The sequence below is a fragment of the Actinia tenebrosa genome, unplaced genomic scaffold (assembly GCF_029948245.1).
Source record: "Actinia tenebrosa isolate PJP-AT-01 unplaced genomic scaffold, QUT_ActTen_1.0 PGA_scaffold5__44_contigs__length_20552954, whole genome shotgun sequence".
Classification (NCBI taxonomy): domain Eukaryota; kingdom Metazoa; phylum Cnidaria; class Anthozoa; order Actiniaria; family Actiniidae; genus Actinia; species Actinia tenebrosa.
In genome coordinates, this window is record NW_028292582.1 from 19,828,983 (window position 1) to 19,851,677 (window position 22,695).

Sequence of the window (22,695 nt, forward strand, 5' to 3'; positions counted from 1 at the left end):
AAAATATATGATATTCTTCGATTTTCCCCCCCAAAAAATTTCGAAAGTTATCTTTAATAGCGAGTAATAAAAAAAATACGGTTTGTGTCAACAAAGGCGCTTCCGCTCAGTCAGAAACATTTTTGCGTTCAGTTACCCATGCATTTCGAGTCCGATGTCAAAGGGAATTTGACCGATTTAACTGAAATTTTGAGTAAGTCATCTTGAATAGTCGTTCTTCAAAAGTGTGTCTCCGAATTTTTAGTTTTTGCTTATTTCCAAAGTTATCGTGGATTTTGGCTTGCATACCGGTGATATAGCAGCGTCATAACTTTAAGAGCATATAAAAAAGCAACAGGGCAACTAATCAAAAATCGGAGACACACTTTTGACAAGTGATGTCTTGTGATCTCGTAAAGGTAATAAACATTGGTTTCCGATCATTACCAGCTGTCATCGAACTCCACGAAGATGCCACGGTGAAAATTTGAATAATTCGCTCTAACTTAAAAGGATAAATATATTTTACGAAAAGGAAAAAAGGAATAATTTCTACATTTATTCAGCTTTCAGAAAATGTATACTTTGTTGAGGTTTTGATTAAAAGGTTTTGTGCTATTAAGAGTTGAATGCACAATGGTCGCTAGGGGTACCCTGATACCTCAAGACAACATAACATCCAAGGTGGTTATCGGCCTCTAACTAAAAATATGTAGTGTGTTCCCACGCCCTAAAGGCTTTCAAGCTCCAAGCGCCGGCAAGAACTGAACTCGGCTAAATACTGAATTAAATGCTCAGCTTGAGATTTTGTAAACAATGGACAAAACCGAAACATGTCTAAAGACCAGGATGTCAGAGTAAAAAAGAGCAACAATCTACAACCATCGAAATTCCTGTTTCAGTTTTCAGTTTCTTTCAAAAGTGAAAAACAAAAATCGAAAACTAAGAATATATTTGCATATTTATTTATTTATTTATTTATTACTATTATTGGATTTTTTAAATAATATTATATATTTTCATTACTAGAATGTGTGTTTTGTAATAATGAGCTATCAATTTTATATTTATCTTTGTATATTTAGATTATGCAGGTCCACTCTTGTCATGAAAATTTTCGTAACACAAAAAGGGTCTGTGACCCTCGTGTGCGAGCTTCCGTAAATTTTTTGTATGAGTCACTATTCAATCAACTGAAAAACAAAAACTGAAGGCATGTAAATCTATTGTGTTGCTTCCTCGTTTAAGAATTTTTTAGAATTTTTTGCTAGCAGTCTATTGTGGTTAGCCTTGTCAGCAGGCTACCCCATATATTCTCTGTTGCGATCCCTGTGTTAAATCATGGAAGTCCGAGGACCAAAAGAAGCCAAGGAGACGCCTGTGTATTCTGGTATTGGTTCATGCTCTGGTTCATGCCTTTGGGATAAAGCGTAAACGATGTTGCAAGGGCCGCACCGTAATACGATTCATTCAAATCATCATGTAACCAAATAGAGGATTAAGAGTAATGCGGTTTCGCCGATGTTCTGCAAACCCAGACATGAATTCACTAAAAGACTGTTTGCAAAATTGGTTTTGAAGTGCTACCAGTCAAGAACATAAAAGATACTGTCTGGATTATTTTTGATTGATGGCAGGTATAAATCAAATGGAGAATGGGGGAATGGAACGAGCGAGGCTTAAAATGGTTGGCTATCAAATATTTGATTTTTAATACGCAATTCCATGAACAGAAAGTGATGAAACATGATAGTATAGGCGTCACACAACGCCTCGTTCTTTAGTATACCTCACAGAACACAACACTGCGAGATTTCAGTATTTTCCTCCAATTTGGTCTTCTTGCGGCGTGTTCATTGAGTCATTTCGAAGCCTTGCATTGATTTCGAGGTGGTCAGCAATGGTGGTGATTTTCAGGCTCCTTCCTAATTGGTTGTGCAAGAATTTCAGAAAGATCCGAGTCCTTACTGTGGTGTTGTTTTGCTTTATTACAATCATATATTACAATCAAAGACTACCTCCTCCACCTCCTACTAGTCCCTCAAACGTCGTATGGCCAGAATTTTCTCTGCATCTGCCTTTTGTTGAACCTAATATCAGTTTCCCAGACAGGAACATCTATCTGGCAGTCGCAGTGAATTCTGCTGCCACAGGGCACAAATATCGTGGGCTGAGAAAAGCTATACGAGAAACATGGGGAAGCTCGTTGGAGTACACTAGGAACAAGATTTGGAAAGTATTTTTCGTTTTGGCGATAAGTGAAAACAAAACTGAACATGAAATGAATCTACAAGAAGCATCGCGAAACAACGATGTAATCATTGGGAATTTCACAGACAATTATGAAAGCGTTGTATTAAAGACATTTATGTCTCACTACTGGGTAACCACGAGATTCCCTTCATGCAGGTATGTATTGAAGACAGATGATGATGTTTATGCTCGAGTTCCAAGGCTTTTACAGTGGCTAGAACGAGCTGGCGCTCCTAACAGGTTTTATGGAGGATATGTCAGCGTGGGCTTTAAGACTGTCCGCGACCCAAAGAACAAATGGTTTATTTCGAAAAGTCAATATGAAAAAGAGTACTGGCCGCCGTTCTGTCATGGAGCTTTCCATGTACTTTCCACTGACATTCTTCCACAGTTTTTTAATTATACAAAATTCGGTCGAAAGCCCTTTCACACGGATGATACTTACTTGGGTGTAGTGGCTAGTGAATTAGGAATCGAAGCTAAAACGTTGCCTGGTTTTGACCTTCGATATCACACGGAGTACATCAGACCAAGATCCGCTTGCGATCTTATTACCTCTACGACGATGGGACACATGATAGATGCTTTCACGATGATGAAATACCACAACTTTTATACTAAAGAAATGAAATTAGGAAAATATATACGGCTTAAGTGCTTAGTGTCACAAAATGCAAAACTCTTTGCTATTGCTGCTGTAGTGATTTTCTGTCTATTGATAGGAAGGCTTTTTGGAGCTACAGTATTTAGATGGATCACTAAACTATGGCAGAGTGTATGTTATAGTTCAACTATTGAACATTAGTAGAAAATTATATATAACATATTTACTATTTTAGTTGAAATCACACATTGCAAATTCACTCGTAAACGTACACCTCGATTTAAAAAACTTTTTCTCCAAAATTTGGATAGGACGAGACGTAAAAATTTCACTTAGGAAGTTTGAAGAAAAAACTTGGAGCAAATGTGATTAGCAAAACTCCCATACAGTAAACACCCGCACATAAGAACCTAGGTTTTTCCAAGTTAGGCTAAACAGGTTCTTATATAACAGGTGCTTTAATTTGTAGGATAATTAGGTTCTTAGTAGGTTCTTATTTTTATATGGAAGATAAAATCAATGTAAAAATAGGCCTTGTATGACCCATTTAAAGTAATTAATCTAAAGCATATTAAGATTTAAGATTTGAGTTTGAATTGTTTTGGACAAATGGCTGAATTACAAGTGCAGAGATAGCATCAGAGACACAACAACTTATGATACGAGCTGCATGACCCTAATGTTATGACGATTTACAAAGTTTTCATAGACTACAAAAAACAATTATTATTAATAGAGAGTCAAGTGTTTCATATTTTCCTGGAGATCTTTAAGGTTCATTTTTAAAATTAAGAACCTGTTTCAAATCTTAGTCTAAATAGGTTCTTATAAAAATGGATCATGATTGGATAATTTTAGGCTAACAGGTTGTTAAATTTGAAGTTCTTTCGTGCGGGTGTTTACTCTATTTGAGGTTTAAAACGTCAATTAATTTTTAAAAAATGAATTCAATGAGTTTTTAAGATTTAATGCTGATTTTTTGCAAGTGGTCATCCTCAATACTTGGAAATAGACATGTGAAAACTTCAAGGCAATCCATTCAATGGTGACGTTTCTACAGCGCGATGTTTTATGCTTCAAATTTTGGATCGAATTTTCAAGCGGCGTCATAACTTTTTTTTTGCCCAAGACTTTCCATCCAAATTCATACACGATAGCTGATAAGATTTTGAAAATTTCCTAAAAGTCGTACCTGAGGATGAGGAGAAAAAAGCCAAATACTGAAAATAGCGCTGTTTGATCAGGGTCTGAATGGGGTCACCATTTAACAGCTGTTTCAGCAGAGTTGTTTCGGATCTGAAAATAGTGCGAATACCATGGTTTTGAAGGCATCTTCGCAAAGTTTGGGATACGCCATCTACATAATTGTAGTAAAACTGTTGTTCTGTATGCTGGTTAGTCTTGTTGGCTGGCTGGTCTCACCATCTACATCTGTTGTTCTATATGCTGGTTAGTCTTGTTGGCTGGCTGGTCTTGTTTTGGCAAGACATCGCACGACATTTTAGAGATATTTATTTGCAGACTTTTTTCACGATATATCGCTTGGCGTGCTGGAATTTTGCAATGAAATGTCCTAAAACGTGAAACAACTTTTTAGTCTGTTAAAAAAGGTGAAACTAGGCCAGCATAATAAGGAGAAAATACGAAGAGCTGTTAAACAATGGCTAGAGCGAATAGAAATCCTAACTATGGCTTTAATAGTGGAAAGACTGAACCTTAAATTGTAAGAAAATATAGATGAATCTTTTGTTATGCGTTTATGAACATGATCATAAATCCATTCGTAGGAATGCTCGTACACCCCTGTCTGAACGGGTCACGCAAGCTGGTTTAACGGTCACCTCATCGTCTTCAGCGCGTGTCTCTTCATCTGAGTCAAATTCATATTCGTCAATTTGCCCAGTATTTGATTAAAGCTGCCAGACTATTGTCGTTGACAAATGTTATTGGTGTAGACATAGCTTTTGCTGATGCTATCACTATTGATGGTTTTCACGGTGGCCATGTTGGAGGACTTTAACAAAAGAATTGTCAATGAATTCTTTTGTTATATCCTCCAACACGGCCGCCGTGTCTTTTGTTATTTAATTCTCTTGGGAATGATTGAAAACCATCAATTGATGGCGTAGTTTTCGATCTTTCCTGGCACTTTTGAAAGCCGGTAGAGCTTTAAGTGAAAACTCCCAAGACCGTGCGTTGTTGCCTGCTCCTTGAGGCCAAGAAATTCGCCTAAATGCTGTTTTCATTTTGGCACAGAGAATTGTAAGGCAAAGTCAATGGGTACTCGACTTCGGTGGCGCTCGAACGGAGCTTCATAGCTTAAAAGCTAACAAGAACTTTAACGATATCACTATTCTCATGAGGGAATACAAATTTAAATAATAAAGAAAATTCGCGAAGCATCTTGGTAGTGGGAGTCAAACGACGCCATCATGCTATTCGTTTGCAATAAGTCAAATGTAATGTACAGAATCCCGTGCACTTTTAGTGGTATCTGATTCATAAACAAAGCTAATCCTAAGAAAGTGAGTCTGGGTTTAAAGGAGAACCCCACACTCGATCCATGGCTTACTCAATTAAAAGTTTATTATATACTTATCTTTTCTACAAAGCCTTGACTCCAGTAGCATCAAGTACAGCAGAGAAATAATTTACGAAAGACACGAAAAATCCGAGCATGGCGGTCGCCATTTTGAATTGCCTTCTGAACGCGCAACATACTACTGGTCAGCGGCGTGTGACGTCACTGCGCGGTCTGCACTTTCGCGCGAAATTCAACAAAAACACTCTCTACACGGCTTTGTTTACTAATTTTTTCACTCCTTTTTTAAAAACTATGCCTCATTGTATGGTGCCTGGTTGTTTCAATGGTTCCAAAACAATACAGGGAAAAGAAATTTCCTTTCACAGAATTCCAAAAGACAAAAAAATTGCAAAAATATGGCTGGAAAAAGTAAGAAGAAAAAATCCACCAAAACGCGAGTCATGCTACGTCTGTAGCGAACACTTCATGCCAGAATGCTTTGAAAAATCATTTAAACATCTGATAGGTCAAAAAGAAAAAAAAATGCTGAAGTCTGAGTCTGTCCCTACTATTTTCAAACACAAAAAAGAGAAAAGACAACGCCAATTTTCCATTCAAAGACGGAACAAACAAGACAAGCAAGAGGTGGGTCAATTTATTTATATTTTCTCTCTTTTTTTTTTTTTTTTTGAAGTTTGCAGAAAAAGAGTAGTATTTAGTTAAAACCCCGCACTGAAACGACTATCAACCTTGAAAAATACTTCCACAAGCAAATAAAGTAGTATTTGACATAATAAATTGTTTCATGAAAATGTACTATCTTTCTTTGTTTATTTGTATTTCAAGGAACTCGTCCAATTAATTGCATCAAGTAATGTCCATCTTGACACTGTACAACCAGAAGACACTTTAACTATAACACCACAGAACAGCAAAACAACTGTTGATGCCAGTACACAATATTCCTCTTCAGATTGTTGTGGTATTTATCATCGTACTATAGGAACTCAGACACTGAAACCATCTAAAAAAAGAAATAATAGTTTAGTCCATCAGCAGACCTCTCCAGTTGTAGATTTTGAGACAAATTCTTTAATTCATAGTCAAACAAATACCCTTCTTGATCATAGCTACTGCCAAGCACCCTCTACTAGTACTGCATCAACTGGAATGGAACAGTAAAGACAACTCCCTTGTACTAATGTTGTTGATTGTGACATGTCTGACCTGGAAACATCTTCAGATGAAGTTTCTGACAATGATTACATCTATGACAGCTCAGATGAAAGCAGTGAATACTCAGAAATTTCAGAGGACAACAATATTGGTGATGACCTCAAATTCATAGTATATGAAAGTGAACTTGACAAGCTTTTTCATTTCTGTCACATGTGCACCAGTTAGTGAAGTGAAAAAAATAACAAGTGGTAGTATGGTGGCCATGCATACATTATGTCTACAGCATCATGAACTCACCTGGACTTCCCAACCCTACATGAGCAATAATGTACCTGCTGGAAATGTACAAATACCAGCTGCTATTATATGCACTGGTGGAACATTTCAAGAATTTTCTAGTTTTGCTAAAGCTCTAAAATTAAAGTTCATAAGTGAATCATCATTTTACAGCACCCAAGACAAGTTTGTATTACCAGCAATAAATAAGCAATACCAACAGCAACAGCTATCTGTGATAAATGATGTAAAGAAACGTAATACTCCTGTTGATTTATGCGGTGATGGGAGAGCTGACAGTCCAGGCCATAATGCTAAATATGGTACCTACAGCATGATGGATGAAGATTCAGGGAAGATAGTCGATTTTGCATTAGTCCATGTCTCAGAAGTGTCATCGTCAAATGCCATGGAATACGAAGGTTGCAAAAGAACACTAGATAATTTACTTAACAACAAAGTCTCAATACGCTCCTTAACTACTGACCGTCACACTCAAGTAATGGCAAAACTGCAGCAAAACTACCCTACTATCAAGCACCAATATGATGTTTGGCATCTATCCAAATGGGTGACAAAGAAGCTGTCAAAAAAAGCGAAACTCAAGTCAAATAAAGATCTAGAGTCTTGGATTAAATCGATCAACAATCATTTATGGTGGAGTGTGCAAACCTGTAACCAAGACCCCAAAGTTCTTGTTAGTAACTGGGTGTCGATCACCAACCATATTTGTGACAAACATACCTGGAAAGAAGGTAAAACCACTGTATCTTGCAAGCATCAGAAGCTATCTAGACGAGAACGCAAAGAAATTAATTGGTTAAAGCCAGGGTCACCTGCTCACGTAGCACTAGAAGAAGTCATCTGTAATCAGAAGTTTCTAAAGGACATTGTTAAGCTTACTGAATGTCATCACACTGGAAATCTGGAAGTTTTCCATTCTCTACTACTAAAGTATGCACCCAGGAGAAAGCACTTCTCATACCAGGGAATGGTTGGCAGAACCCAACTGGCCATTATTGATCATAACAACAACAGCAATCGAGAACAAGCAATTACTAAGAAAGGAGAAGGCCGATATCGTGTGGTTTTTCCAAAGACAAGAAAAACCTGGGTCGCTAAGCCAGTGCTAACACAGAAGTCATATTCATTTGTAAACGTCATGGTGGATGAAATAGCTGAATGTCACAAGAATAAGAAAACACTGCCAAAAATACAAGTACCTGAACACATTCCAAAGAACATCGCCACTGTCGAAAGACCACCAAAGGAGGAAGTCGTGAAGAAGCATATATCTCGAATGATCAAAAAGAAAAAGGAAAAATCTCAATCTAATGGTAAGTATCAATCAATCAATCAACTTTATTTATTAGTACACTAGTTACAATGTAAATTAAGTATGGTGTGTAGTAACCTGGTAGCATTGATGTTTATGACAACATATGCTATCATAGCAGTGCTCTGAACAAAATACATGTCAACATTATAACATTGTGCCATTTTCATTTGTCAACATGATGGATGAAATAGCAGAATCCCACAAGACTAACAAAACACTATCAAAAACACATGTACCTGAACATATTTCAAAGGAGGTTGCAACCATAGAACCACCAAAAGAGAAAATTAGCAATCTAACGACAAAAAAGAGAAAAGGAAATAAAAAATGACTGGTAAGTATAAAGTGTGATAATCTGCTTTTTCTCGAATCACAAGCTAACTGCAAAATAAATAAAATCAAAAAGAACCAATGAACATTCATAGTAATGTAATAAATAATCATCATTAGAGATCCAGGCGGTCTGATGGGGAAACTATACTGCAATGTAAACAACAACCGTGTAATTTTTCATAGGCAATACAAAGAATCAAACAAATAAACAACAATATATTGTAAGAACAATTCTATTTCAGATTCTATTTCAGATCATTCTACTCGTCTGGATAGTGAAAACCAGAGAATTCGAAGTCATCTTCAAGACCAGGTGGAGGAAAGTGAGCACGGATGCACATCACGGCAAATGAAGGTAAAACCACTCGAATTTCTTTTCCTAAGACACCCCAACACCATCTCACTAACTGACGATATGCTACGTGTCGATTCCTTTTGTGCTCTGGAGTGTGAACGGCACCATATTGCTGACGATAGTGAAACCAGGCAGCTTCCAAAACCCAACGGTTCAGACACACAGCTTTAAATCCTGGATTGTCCGTTATGCAGCGCAGTGGCTCAGCAAGATGTTCCTCTTCAACGACTTGACGGTTTTTTTCCATAATCTGCGGGATTTCACGGCAGCAAAGACACTCGACTTCTCTATCCATTATTTGACAATTATCGCATTGACACCTTGGTGAATAAATTGACAAAAAATGTAAAGTAAACTTCATCTTGAACTCGAAAATCAGTGCAATAAATGCTTCAAAGTGCTTACCAATCTGAATTTTGCAAACGGTTGTCGTGAGTTGCAGAGTTTGATGAATCTGACGAGATATCCGACTCTGAGGAATCGTCCACGATGCGTCTTGGTTCGAACATGAAACCTTGAATAAGTCCTTCCTGCTGTTCAATTTCCTCAAAATAATCGCCAAAATCGCTTCCCGAACTCGAATCGCTAGAAGAACTACTACTCATCGTTAATGTTTTGAAGTTTTGGCTCGTAAAACAAGCAAAAAAAAAAAAAAACACAGAAAGTCAATATTTGTCCAACAATCAACAAATATTGACTGTCGAAAGTTGATAGACCGCGCAGTGACGTCACACGCCGCTGACCAGTAGTATGTTGCGCGTTCAGAAGGCAATTCAAAATGGCGACCGCCATGCTCGGATTTTTCGTGTCTTTCGTAAATTATTTCTCTGCTGTACTTGATGCTATGGAGTCAAGGCTTTGTAGAAAAGATAAGTATATAATAAACTTTTAATTGAGTAAGCCATGGATCGAGTGTGGGGTTCTCCTTTAAGGAGTAGCGAGATGCATGGCGCTGACGTCAAAGCAGCTCAATCGGGGTCAAAATATAAGATTCACTTGTCTTTAAAGGATTGAAATCCTTTATGATTTTGTAACGTTCATTTATTTTGACTCCCAGGTAGGGATTTGGTGCAAGGGATCTATTGTGCTTGTCTACAGTCCTTTGTAGTTATAAAGTATTATTTTCTGTGACTGTAATCTTTTCTGGCCTCTGTTGTAGCCAGTGCGGGAGAGAAATTCATAATATTTATCAGACTCGTACCCAGTCGCTTCTCTTGTCTTATCGATTTCACGCTGTGGTTGATGGGAAGGATTTAGCGAGTTCGCGGTACATTATTAAATTGTGTACTGTCGAAATATGCAAAATAAAGAAACTTGAGTCAATATTTACTGCATTCAGCGAACCTCGACAATATGTTACACATAATATGATGAACAATAAAGCAAGTTTAACAAATTCACGTCTTATGATAATCATTGTCTGCATGATCTTCTACCCGACCAGAGCCACCGCAAACTGCAGAATCGAGGTCATAATTTACGATTTTGGGCGACTTAGAAAATTTCGAGTATAACTAAAGTATTGTCAAACATTTCTCACAAATACGAGATCGAAATAAATGTAATATAATCAAATTTGTCATGATGCAAGACGTTTATTCATCATTTGCATATCGCAGCGACAGTTGCATTTAGGCGAATCCAACTGGCAATCATACATTTTTAGATTCCCCGGACATCTCAACGACACTAATGGATTTAACATGATGCCAAGGATTGGTCCGCAGTGTGCTCTAGATCTACCTGCTGGCTGCCATATTATTTCTGACAACGGTTATCCTCCCCATCCTGCTCTGATTAAACCTAAAAGAAGAGCCCAAGTCAATGGAAACCCAAGACTACAGGAGATAAACAGGGAGCTCACTAGCTGTCGGATTAAAGTGGAACACGCCATAGGATTCTTTAAAACGTATCGATGCATTTCTGAACGTTGGAGGCACCCTCGTGCTTTTCTCCCTATCGTTATACATTGCTGCGCTTCTTTGAGTAATCGGAGATTGCGTTTCTTACAAAATACGTATTAAACAACAGCTTCAATATATTGAAATACCGGTTTCAGTCATAAGTTGTAGTGGATGAATTTTTGGGTTTTTTTTTCTGATTCTCTCACACTGAAACCCTCATTCACAAAGGGAACAATGTTTTTGAGTCTGCCACGATAAAAAAGTCAGTTCTGTTTTGCAAATGACCTTCATCATTAATACGCACTAAATATTTTGTAGTTTACGCCTGTCTTGTTCTTGAAATAAAGGTTAAAAAATCCATTAGTCGTCTCCTTTATTTGACATAGAGGATATTACATTGGAGCGCGGAGATACGAATTTTATCTTCGAGTGTTGATGGTATCTCTCACGAGTGAGCGCAGCGAACGACTGAGAGATATTCAACACGAGAAGATAAAATTTGTATCTCCAAGTGGTCATGCAATATTCTGTTTATTATATAGAAATCGATGAGCGAAATACGAGGACTTATCCGGTGTCCTAAACTTTCGTACATTCTACACAGTGAAGATATCATATCCGTCACATGTGAAGATATCATATCCGTCACATGTGAAGATATCATATCCGTCACATGAGAAGATATCATATCCGTCACATGTGAAGATATCATATCCGTCACATGTGAAGATATCATATCCGTCACATGTGAAGATATCATATCCGTCACATGTGAAGATATCATATCCGTCACATGTGAAGATATCATATCCGTCACATGTGAAGATATCATATCCGTCACATGTGAAGATATCATATCCGTCACATGTGAAGATATCATATCCGTCACATGTGAAGATATCATATCCGTCACATGTGAAGATATCATATCCGTCACATGTGAAGATATCATATCCGTCACATGTGAAGATATCATATCCGTCACATGTGAAGATATCATATCCGTCACATGTGAAGATATCATATCCGTCACATGTGAAGATATCATATCCGTCACATGTGAAGATATCATATCCGTCACATGTGAAGATATCATATCCGTCACATGTGAAGATATCATATCCGTCACATGTGAAGATATCATATCCGTCACATGTGAAGATATCATATCCGTCACATGTGAAGATATCATATCCGTCACATGTGAAGATATCATATCCGTCACATGTGAAGATATCATATCCGTCACATGTGAAGATATCATATCCGTCACATGTGAAGATATCATATCCGTCACATGTGAAGATATCATATCCGTCACATGTGAAGATATCATATCCGTCACATGTGAAGATATCATATCCGTCACATGTGAAGATATCATATCCGTCACATGTGAAGATATCATATCCGTCACATGTGAAGATATCATATCCGTCACATGTGAAGATATCATATCCGTCACATGTGAAGATATCATATCCGTCACATGTGAAGATATCATATCCGTCACATGTGAAGATATCATATCCGTCACATGTGAAGATATCATATCCGTCACATGTGAAGATATCATATCCGTCACATGTGAAGATATCATATCCGTCACATGTGAAGATATCATATCCGTCACATGTGAAGATATCATATCCGTCACATGTGAAGATATCATATCCGTCACATGTGAAGATATCATATCCGTCACATGTGAAGATATCATATCCGTCACATGTGAAGATATCATATCCGTCACATGTGAAGATATCATATCCGTCACATGTGAAGATATCATATCCGTCACATGTGAAGATATCATATCCGTCACATGTGAAGATATCATATCCGTCACATGTGAAGATATCATATCCGTCACATGTGAAGATATCATATCCGTCACATGTGAAGATATCATATCCGTCACATGTGAAGATATCATATCCGTCACATGTGAAGATATCATATCCGTCACATGTGAAGATATCATATCCGTCACATGTGAAGATATCATATCCGTCACATGTGAAGATATCATATCCGTCACATGTGAAGATATCATATCCGTCACATGTGAAGATATCATATCCGTCACATGTGAAGATATCATATCCGTCACATGTGAAGATATCATATCCGTCACATGTGAAGATATCATATCCGTCACATGTGAAGATATCATATCCGTCACATGTGAAGATATCATATCCGTCACATGATGAAGATATCATATCCGTCACATGTGAAGATATCATATCCGTCACATGATGAAGATATCATATCCGTCACATGTGAAGATATCATATCCGTCACATGTGAAGATATCATATCCGTCACATGTGAAGATATCATATCCGTCACATGTGAAGATATCATATCCGTCACATGTGAAGATATCATATCCGTCACATGTGAAGATATCATATCCGTCACATGTGAAGATATCATATCCGTCACATGTGAAGATATCATATCCGTCACATGTGAAGATTTCATATCCGTCACATGTGAAGATCTCATATCCGTCCACATGTGAAGATATCATATCCGTCACATGTGAAGATATCATATCCGTCACATGAGAAGATATCATATCCGTCACATGTGAAGATATCATATCCGTCACATGTGAAGATATCATATCCGTCACATGTGAAGATATCATATCCGTCACATGTGAAGATATCATATCCGTCACATGTGAAGATATCATATCCGTCACATGTGAAGATATCATATCCGTCACATGTGAAGATATCATATCCGTCACATGTGAAGATATCATATCCGTCACATGTGAAGATATCATATCCGTCACATGTGAAGATATCACTGTTGTTATGACTACCTTCATATGTCATCGATATCTATATAATATATCAATAAAAAGATATAACTAGCTAAAAACTAGTGTGAGCTGCGTCGGTGTTTCTAATGAAACAGTAATGATGAAAAGGTAAATTATACACCGTGAAAAGATGAAAAAACTTACTGACGTTTCGGACGCTAGTCCTTCGTCGGAGTAAAAGAGAAAGAAGTGGTAGAAAGGAGTGTATATATGATAGAATAAGACAAAAGAAACCAATGAGAGCAAGGTAGGCAAGGAAACAAAAAACAAACAATCAAAAACAAAAGAAAAGGTTAGTTGAAAATAAAGCGGCTTATTCACCTATTGGGCACTCTTAGTCCCAACGGGATTAATGAACGCTTTATTTTCAACTAACCTTTTCTTTTGTCTTTTGATTGTTTGTTTTTTGTTTCCTTGCCTACCTTGCTCTCATTGGTTTCTTTTGTCTTATTCTATCATATATACACTCCTTTCTACCACTTCTTTCTCTTTTACTCCGACGAAGGACTAGCGTCCGAAACGTCAGTAAGTTTTTTCATCTTTGCACGGTGTATAATTTACCTTTTCATCATTACTATATAATATATCCTTTGTCTCACTCGGGTAGGCGATAAGAGATAAAGACGTTGATATACCATTATTTAATTTACTCGCTAAACAATGGCTTTTGTTTCCTGAGCTCATTAAATTCTATCACGAACTTCCGAAAGTGGGTCAAAACCAGACATGAGACATATGTCTTATACATAAAAGGTCTAATCTTTCTCACACAATAAAATTCCGGTTCACGCCAAGACAACGCTGGCAGTGTTAATCTCACTTTTGTTTTCGATTAGAATAGCTCAGACAAAGGTACGTTAATCCGGATTAGCGGGGTTGAATCCCATTGTCAAAATAGCGTTTGGTACCGAAATTATCGTCCGGTTTACGGAATAGAGAGGTTCCGGTTTACTGAGGTTTATTTTACAAAAGATATATGGGAAAAATTTCCGGACCAAAACGTTTGTTCGGTTTATAGAGAATTCCGGTATACTGAGGGTCCGGTATAGAGGGGTTTCGCTGTACCTCTCAGAACACAACACTGCGAGATTTCAGTATTTTCCTCCAATTTGGTCTTCTTGCGGCGTGTTCATTGAGTCATTTCGAAGCCTTGCATTGATTTCAAGGTGGTCAGCAATGGTGGTGATTTTCAAGCTCCTTCCTAATTGGTTGTGCAAGAATTTCAGAAAGATCCGAGTCCTTACTGTGGTGTTGTTTTGCACTATTACAATCATATATTACAATCAAAGACTACCTCCTCCACCTCCTACTAGTCCCTCAAACGTCGTATGGCCAGAATTTTCTCTGCATCTGCCTTTTGTTGAACCTAATATCAGTTTCCCAGACAGGAACATCTATCTGGCAGTCGCAGTGAATTCTGCTGCCACAGGGCACAAATATCGTGGGCTGAGAAAAGCTATACGAGAAACATGGGGAAGCTCGTTGGAGTACACTAGGAACAAGATTTGGAAAGTATTTTTCGTTTTGGCGATAAGTGAAAACAAAACTGAACATGAAATGAATCTACAAGAAGCATCGCGAAACAACGATGTAATCATTGGGAATTTCACAGACAATTATGAAAGCGTTGTATTAAAGACATTTATGTCTCACTACTGGGTAACCACGAGATTCCCTTCATGCAGGTATGTATTGAAGACAGATGATGATGTTTATGCTCGAGTTCCAAGGCTTTTACGGTGGCTAGAACGAGCTGGCGCTCCTAACAGGTTTTATGGAGGATATGTCAGCGTGGGCTTTAAGACTGTCCGCGACCCAAGGAACAAATGGTTTATTTCGAAAAGTCAATATGAAAAAGAGTACTGGCCGCCGTTCTGTCATGGAGCTTTCCATGTACTTTCCACTGACATTCTTCCACAGTTTTTTAATTATACAAAATTCGGTCGAAAGCCCTTTCACACGGATGATACTTACTTGGGTGTAGTCGCTAGTGAATTAGGAATCGAAGCTAAAACGTTGCCTGGTTTTGACCTTCGATATCACACGGAGTACATCAGACCAAGATCAGCTTGCGATCTTATTACCTCTACGACGATGGGACACATGATAGATGCTTTCACGATGATGAAATACCACAACTTTTATACTAAAGAAATGAAATTAGGAAAATATATACGGCTTAAGTGCTTAGTGTCACAAAATGCAAAACTCTTTGCTATTGCTGCTGTAGTGATTTTCTGTCTATTGATAGGAAGGCTTTTTGGAGCTACAGTATTTAGATGGATCACTAAACTATGGCAGAGTGTATGTTATAGTTCAACTATTGAACATTAGTAGAAAATTATATATAACATATTTACTATTTTAGTTGAAGTCACACATTGCAAATTCACTCGTAAACGTACACCTCGATTTAAAAAACTTTTTCTCCAAAATTTGGATAGGACGAGATGTAAAAATTTCACTTAGGAAGTTTGAAGAAAAAACTTGGAGCAAATGTGATTAGCAAAACTCCCATACAGTAAACACCCGCACATAAGAACCTAGGTTTTTCCAAGTTAGCCTAAACAGGTTCTTATATAACGGGTGCTTTAATTTGTAGGATAATTAGGTTCTTAGTAGGTTCTTATTTTTATATGGAAGATAAAATCAATGTAAAAATAGGCCTTGTATGACCCATTTAAAGTAATTAATCTAAAGCATATTAAGATTTAAGATTTGAGTTTGAATTGTTTTGGACAAATGGCTGTATTACAAGTGCAGAGATAGCATCAGAGACACAACAACTTATGGTACGAGCTGCATGACCCTAATGTTATGACGATTTACAAAGTTTTCATAGACTACAAAAAACAATTATTATTAATAGAGAGTCAAGTGTTTCATATTTTCCTGGAGATCTTTAAGGTTCATTTTTAAAATTAAGAACCTGTTTCAAATCTTAGTCTAAATAGGTTCTTATAAAAATGGATCATGATTGGATAATTTTAGGCTAACAGGTTGTTAAATTTTAAGTTCTTTTGTGCGGGTGTTTACTCTATTTGAGGTTTAAAACGTCAATTAATTTTAAAAAATGAATTCAATGAGTTTTTAAGATTTAATGCTGATTTTTTGTAAGTGGTCATCAACAATACTTGAAAATAGATATGTCAAGACTTCAAGGCAATCCATTCAATGGTAATGTTTCTACAGCGCGACGTTTTATGCTTCAAATTTTGGATCGAATTTTCAAGCGGCGTCATAACTTTTTTTTTTTTTTTTTGCCCAAGACTTTCCATCCAAATTTATACACAATAGCTGATAAGATTTGCACTGTTTGATCAGGGTCTGAATGGGGGGGAGGGTCCCAGCATCAGTTAACAGCTGTTTCAGCAGAGTTGTTTCGGATCTGAAAATAGTGCGAATACCATGGTCTTGAAGGCATCTTCGCAAAGTTTGGGATACACCATCTACATATGGTAGTAAAACTGTTGTTCTGTATGCTGGTTGGTCTTGTTGGCTGGCTGGTCTTGTTGGCTGGCTGGTCTCACCATCTACATCTGTTGTTCTGTATGCTGGTTAGTCTTGTTGGCTGGCTGGTATTGTTTTGGCAAGACATCGCAAGACATTTTAGAGATATTTATTTGCAGACTTTTTTCACGATATATCGCTTGGCATGCTGGAATTTTGCAGTGAAATGTCCCAAAACGTAAAACAATGTTTTAGTCTGTTAAAAAAGGTGAAACTAGGCAAACATAATTTTCATAGGAGAAAATAAAAGAACTGTTAAACAATGGCTAGAGCCAATAAAAACCTCAACTATGGCTTTAATTGTGGAAAGACTGAACCTTAAATTGTAAGAAAATATAGAGGAATCTTTTGTTATTCGTTTATGAACATGATCATAAATCCATTCGTAGGAATGCTCGTACACCCCTGTCTGAACGGGTCACGCAAGCTGGTTTAACGGTCACCTCATCGTCTTCAGCGCGTGTCTCTTCATCTGAGTCAAATTCATATTCGTCAATTTGCCCAGTATTTAATTAAAACTGCCACTCTATTGTCGTTGACAAATGTTATTGGTATAGACATAGCTTTTGCTGATGCAATCACTATTGATGGTTTTCACGTCGGCCATGTTGGAGGACTTTAACAAAAGAATTATCAATGAATTCTTTTGTTATATCTTCCAACATGGTGGCCATATCTCTTGTTATTTAATTCTCTTAGGAATGATTGAAAACCATCAATTGATGGCATAGTTTTCGATCTTTCCTGGCACTTTTGAAAGCCGGTAGAGCTTTAAGTGAAAACTCCCAAGACCGTGCGTTGTTGCCTGCTCCTTGAGGCCAAGAAATTCGCCTAAATGCTGTTTTCATTTTGGCACAGAGAATTGTAAAGCAAAATCAATGGGTACTCGACTTTGGTGGCGCTCGAACGGAGCTTCATAGCTTAAAATCTAACAAGAACTTTAACGATATCACTATTCTCATGAGGGAATACAAATTTAAATAATAAGGAAAATTCGCGAAGCATCTTGGTAGTGGGAGTCAAACGACGCCATCATGCTATTCGTTTGCAATAGTCAAATGTAATGTACAGAATCCCGTGCACTTTTAGTGGTATCTGACTCATAAACAAAGCTAATCCTAAGAAAATGAGTCTGGGTTTAAGGAGTAGCGAGATGCATGGCGCTGACGTCAAAGCAGCTCAATCGGGGTCAAAATATAAGATTCACTTGTCTTTAAAGGACTGAAATCCTTTATGATTTTGTAACGTTCATTTATTTTGACTCCCAGGTAGGGATTTAGTGCAAGGGATCTATTGTGCTTTTCTGCAGTCCTTTGTAGTTATAAAGTATTATTTTCTGTGACTGTAATCTTTTCTGGACTCTGTTGTAGCCAGTGCACAGGTAGCCCAAGCTTGGTTTCTGAAGTGTCATGTTATAAGGAAATGTATGGAGATTCATCAGAAATTTCAATAAAATCATTGAAACGTGAAATAAAGCCTCGAAATTTTACCCGATCATTGAGCAATAGCACTTCTTTTGAACTGCGTGGTTATTTTTTGAATTTAGCCCGTTTTAAGATTTTTTCCCCCCCACCAGTAAGAACTTCTTACTGGTGGGGGAAAAAATCTTAAAACGGGCTAAATTCAAAAAATAACCACGCAGTTCAAAAGAAGTGCTATTGCTCAATGATCGGGTAAAATTTCGAGGCTTTATTTCACATTTCAATGATTTTATTGAAATTTTTGAAGAATCTCCATACATTTCCTTATAACAGGACACCACAGAAACCAAGCTTGGGCTACCTGTGGCCAGTGCGGGAGAGAAATTCATAATATTTATCAGACTCGTACCCAGTCGCTTCTCTTGTCTTATCGATTTCACGCTGTGGTTGATGGGAAGGATTTAGCGAGTTCGCGGTACATTATTAAATTGAACTGTCGAAATAAAGAAACTTGAGTCAATATTTACTGCATTCAGCGAATCTCGACAATATGTTACACATAATATGATGAACAATAAAGTAAGTTGAACAAATTCACGTCTTATGATAATCATTGTCTGCATGATCTTCTACCCGACCAGAGCCACCGCAAACTGCAGAATCGAGGTCATAATTTACGATTTTGGGCGACTTAGAAAATTTCGAGTATAACTAAAATATTGTCAAACATTTCTCACAAATACGAGATCGAAATAAATGTAATATAATCAAATTTGTCATGATGCAAGACGTTTATTCATCATTTGCATATCGCAGCGACAGTTGCATTCAGGCGAATCCAACTGGCAATCAGGCGGATGAGAAGATAATGAAAAAACAACAACAACAATCTAGAGACATAGCATAAATTAGGAATAACAAATCGAACTGTCACGCAAATTAAACATAATGAGGGAATTATTTTTCATCATGTCGATAGTGAACTACTTCGTTAATATAAAATACAGACGAACGATGATCAAAATAAATCATGACGTCATCCGGCCGAATCCGCAGGAGGTAAAAAAATAGCCCCCTTTTGCTCCGGAGCGGTTCCAGAGCTCAATGATGTGGAACACCCCCTCCCCCTACGAGCCAGGGGTAGCCCGACGGGGCCCGTGATGCAGAACGCCCATTTCATATCTCAGGGTTCGTTCTACTCCTTGAAATCCTTGAACAGCCCTTGAATTGAAAACACGTTTTTAAGGGCGCTTGAAAAGCCCTTGAAAATAGGGGGAAAAGGCCAAAACTCCTGGAATACTCCTTGAATTTAATGGAAACTTAATGTTATTTCTAACTTTCCTTTTGAAATAAATAACGATTAAAATTGATTGAAGAGTTTCTGGGCGCTTGTTTACTGGTTGGTTGCGTGTCATGATCGTTTTTTTATTGGTGGACGTGGTTCCGGCTGAATTAGCTGTACTGTCCTGCACTGTAACATTGAATCAATGTTTAAACCACGTTCTAATACAAAAAACTTTGTCCTTGAAAATCTATTTTTTCTGCTTGAAAAGTGCTTAAAAAGTCCTTTAATTTTGTAACGAAAATGTAGCACGAACCCTGATATCTACTTCCATTCACTAATAAAGCACAGTTTTCGACCAATCAGCGCGCGCGTACTGTCCTAACTATATAATAATAGTTCTTATAACTCGGTCAACTAGTTGTATAGAACTGACGTGTACCAATTGAGGATTGGGCGCTCGGACTGGTCAGTTCGACTTAATTGGAAACGCCTTTATTTAGCTATAATTTTTAAATCGAATTCGATATCGATGAGAATAGGTTAAAAAGCTATAGAATAATTTGTCATTTGTCACTAGCTGAAAGGGAAACTGATAGGAATAGACCTTCCATAGCGAGATGCCGGTCGGATGCTCTAACCATTGAGCTACAGGAAAGACTCGGGATGAACGCTCATTTACTGGGTTAATAAGGCTGAAGCGAGATGACGTTTTACCCCCGTCTCTAGACCATAATCCTTTTCACATCACTCTTGTTCTTTAATTATGACTATTGTTCCTGTAATCTCTAAGGAATCAAAAATTTCAATATGAAAGAATTTTAAAAACTATTATGGTGTAGAGTCGAGGATAAAACGTTATCTCGCTTCAGGCTTATTCGATATCGTTGCACACCTTGCCTTCGTATTGAGCGTATTCTATGCCAAGCATCAACAACTGTCATTATCAAAAACTTGATTATGATAATCATTTACCGCCACTGAGTGTTAGGTTTATTTGTTCAAGTCCTAACGTGTTCGCTCTTTTTATCGTTTAGTTACTAGAAGAGACACGATACATCTTGCCATATGTAGACACCTACTACCACAAGCGAGACCATTCCTTACTGGTAGCATTCCATAACCCTTTGGGCCTTCAAGCCAAAAGTCAGACCTCTTGGCAGACCAAACTTCACTCTAACGTTGGCTTCCGTAACTACCTCGATCACGTCACCTCTTCTATCCAATCTTGGGTTGACGAGCAAGAGCGAATCAAAATAGAAGCCGCAAGGACCCCTACTCCTCCTCCTATAGTCGTGGAAGAACCCCCTCCCACTTTGAAGGAAGGGAGCAGGTATGGATTGATGACGAGGTCTGAGGTGAACGCCTTGAAGGCGGAAGAGGAAGAGAAGAATAAGAAAGGAAAAGGGAAGAAGAGTGCACGCAGCAGTAGGTCGCCTGGTCGACGTAGTGCCAAGTCTAGAGGTGGAAAGGATGAGTCTCCTGAGAAAAAAGGTAAGTTGTCACGGATATTTTTAGAGCAGTTTTCGTATGATTGTGAAAAGTCACGGCATGAACATGGACGTGACGCATGAACACGGACGTGACACGGCAAGCGATACACCACACCAATCACATTGCTCGAGAATGAGCCAACCGCTTTTCGGTAAATGATGATCATGTAACGTAAGTGATGATCATGTAACGTAAATGATGATCATGTAACGTAAATGATGATCATGTAACGTAAATGATGATCATGTAACGTAAATGATGATCATGTAACGTAAATGATGATCATGTAACGTAAGTGATGATCATGTAACGTAAATGATGATCATGTAACGTAAATGATGATCATGTAACGTAAGTGATAATCATGTAACGTAAATGATGATCATGTAACGCAAATGATGATCACGTAACGTAAATGATGATCATGTAACGTAAATGATGATCATGTAACGTAAATGATGATCATGTAACGTAAGTGATGATCATGTAACGTAAATGATGATCATGTAACGTAAATGATGATCATGTAACGTAAATGATGATCACGTAACGTAAATGATGATCATGTAACGTAAATGATGATCATGTAACGTAAATGATGATCATGTAACGTAAATGATGATCATGTAACGTAAATGATGATCATGTAACGTAAATGATGATCATGTAACGTAAATGATGATCATGTAACGTAAATGATGATCATGTAACGTAAATGATGATCATGTAACGTAAATGATGATCATGTAACGTAAATGATGATCATGTAACGTAAATGATGATCATGTAACGTAAATGATGATCATGTAACGTAAATGATGATCATGTAACGTAAATGATGATCATGTAACGTAAATGATGATCATGTAACGTAAATGATGATCATGTAACGTAATGATGATCATGTAACGTAATGATGATCATGTAACGTAAATGATGATCATGTAACGTAAATGATGATCATGTAACGTAAATGATGATCATGTAACGTAATAACGTAAATGATGATCATGTAACGTAAATGATGATCAGTTAACGTAAATGATGATCATGTAACGTAAATGATGATCATGTAACGTAAATGATGATCATGTAACGTAAATGATGATCATGTAACGTAAATGATGATCATGTAACGTAAATGATGATCATGTAACGTAAATGATGATCATGTAACGTAAATGATGATCATGTAACGTAAATGATGATCATGTAACGTAAATGATGATCATGTAACGTAAATGATGATCATGTAACGTAAATGATGATCATGTAACGTAAATGATGATCATGTAACGTAAATGATGATCATGTAACGTAAATGATGATCATGTAACGTAAATGATGATCATGTAACGTAAATGATGATCATGTAACGTAAATGATGATCATGTAACGTA

The 22,695-nt window shown here is 37.4% G+C and overlaps 5 protein-coding genes across 11 annotated transcripts in view; 4 read left to right on the forward strand and 1 right to left on the reverse strand.

Annotated features, from left to right (window-relative positions):
• The window catches only part of LOC116290237 (sperm-associated antigen 17), a 46,210-nt gene that overhangs the window by 9,336 nt on the left and 14,179 nt on the right, over positions 1–22,695 (forward strand). The window contains exon 12 of the mRNA XM_089038201.1: positions 20,839–21,295. Within this exon, the coding sequence (XP_088894327.1) occupies positions 20,839–21,295 (457 nt within the window). The remainder of the gene's footprint in view (positions 1–20,838; positions 21,296–22,695) is intronic.
• LOC116302467 (beta-1,3-galactosyltransferase 5-like) lies at positions 1,188–4,765 on the forward strand. The gene has a single exon (XM_031711763.2). The coding sequence runs from the start codon at positions 1,880–1,882 to the stop codon at positions 3,035–3,037; it is 1,158 nt and encodes a 385-aa protein (XP_031567623.1). The 5' UTR covers positions 1,188–1,879; the 3' UTR covers positions 3,038–4,765.
• On the reverse strand, positions 6,173–9,447 carry LOC116290591 (uncharacterized). 5 transcript variants are annotated; one of them, XM_089037495.1, is made up of 5 exons: positions 9,248–9,447; positions 8,391–9,162; positions 8,039–8,110; positions 7,560–7,602; positions 6,173–7,398 (listed from the first exon to the last, which is right to left on the reverse strand). In XM_089037495.1, exons 1-2 carry the CDS (start codon positions 9,445–9,447, stop codon positions 8,748–8,750), a joined length of 615 nt encoding a protein of 204 aa, XP_088893621.1. In that variant the 3' UTR covers positions 6,173–7,398; positions 7,560–7,602; positions 8,039–8,110; positions 8,391–8,747. The 5 variants fall into 5 exon arrangements, with proteins under 5 accessions (XP_088893621.1, XP_088893618.1, XP_088893619.1 ...); XM_089037492.1 differs by having other exon boundaries at positions 7,560–7,606; XM_089037493.1 differs by having other exon boundaries at positions 6,173–6,384; positions 6,476–7,398; positions 7,560–7,606; positions 8,039–9,162.
• LOC148906820 (uncharacterized) lies at positions 6,712–10,238 on the forward strand. 3 transcript variants are annotated; one of them, XM_089037489.1, is made up of 3 exons: positions 6,712–8,152; positions 8,346–8,488; positions 8,730–10,238. In XM_089037489.1, the coding sequence occupies exons 1-2, from the start codon at positions 6,712–6,714 to the stop codon at positions 8,483–8,485; spliced, it is 1,581 nt and encodes a 526-aa protein (XP_088893615.1). In that variant the 3' UTR covers positions 8,486–8,488; positions 8,730–10,238. The 3 variants fall into 3 exon arrangements, with proteins under 3 accessions (XP_088893615.1, XP_088893614.1, XP_088893616.1); XM_089037488.1 differs by having other exon boundaries at positions 8,346–10,238; XM_089037490.1 differs by having other exon boundaries at positions 8,349–10,238.
• Positions 13,902–16,303, forward strand: LOC116290238 (beta-1,3-galactosyltransferase 5-like). Its single transcript, XM_031697245.2, has one exon. The coding sequence runs from the start codon at positions 14,765–14,767 to the stop codon at positions 15,920–15,922; it is 1,158 nt and encodes a 385-aa protein (XP_031553105.1). The 5' UTR covers positions 13,902–14,764; the 3' UTR covers positions 15,923–16,303.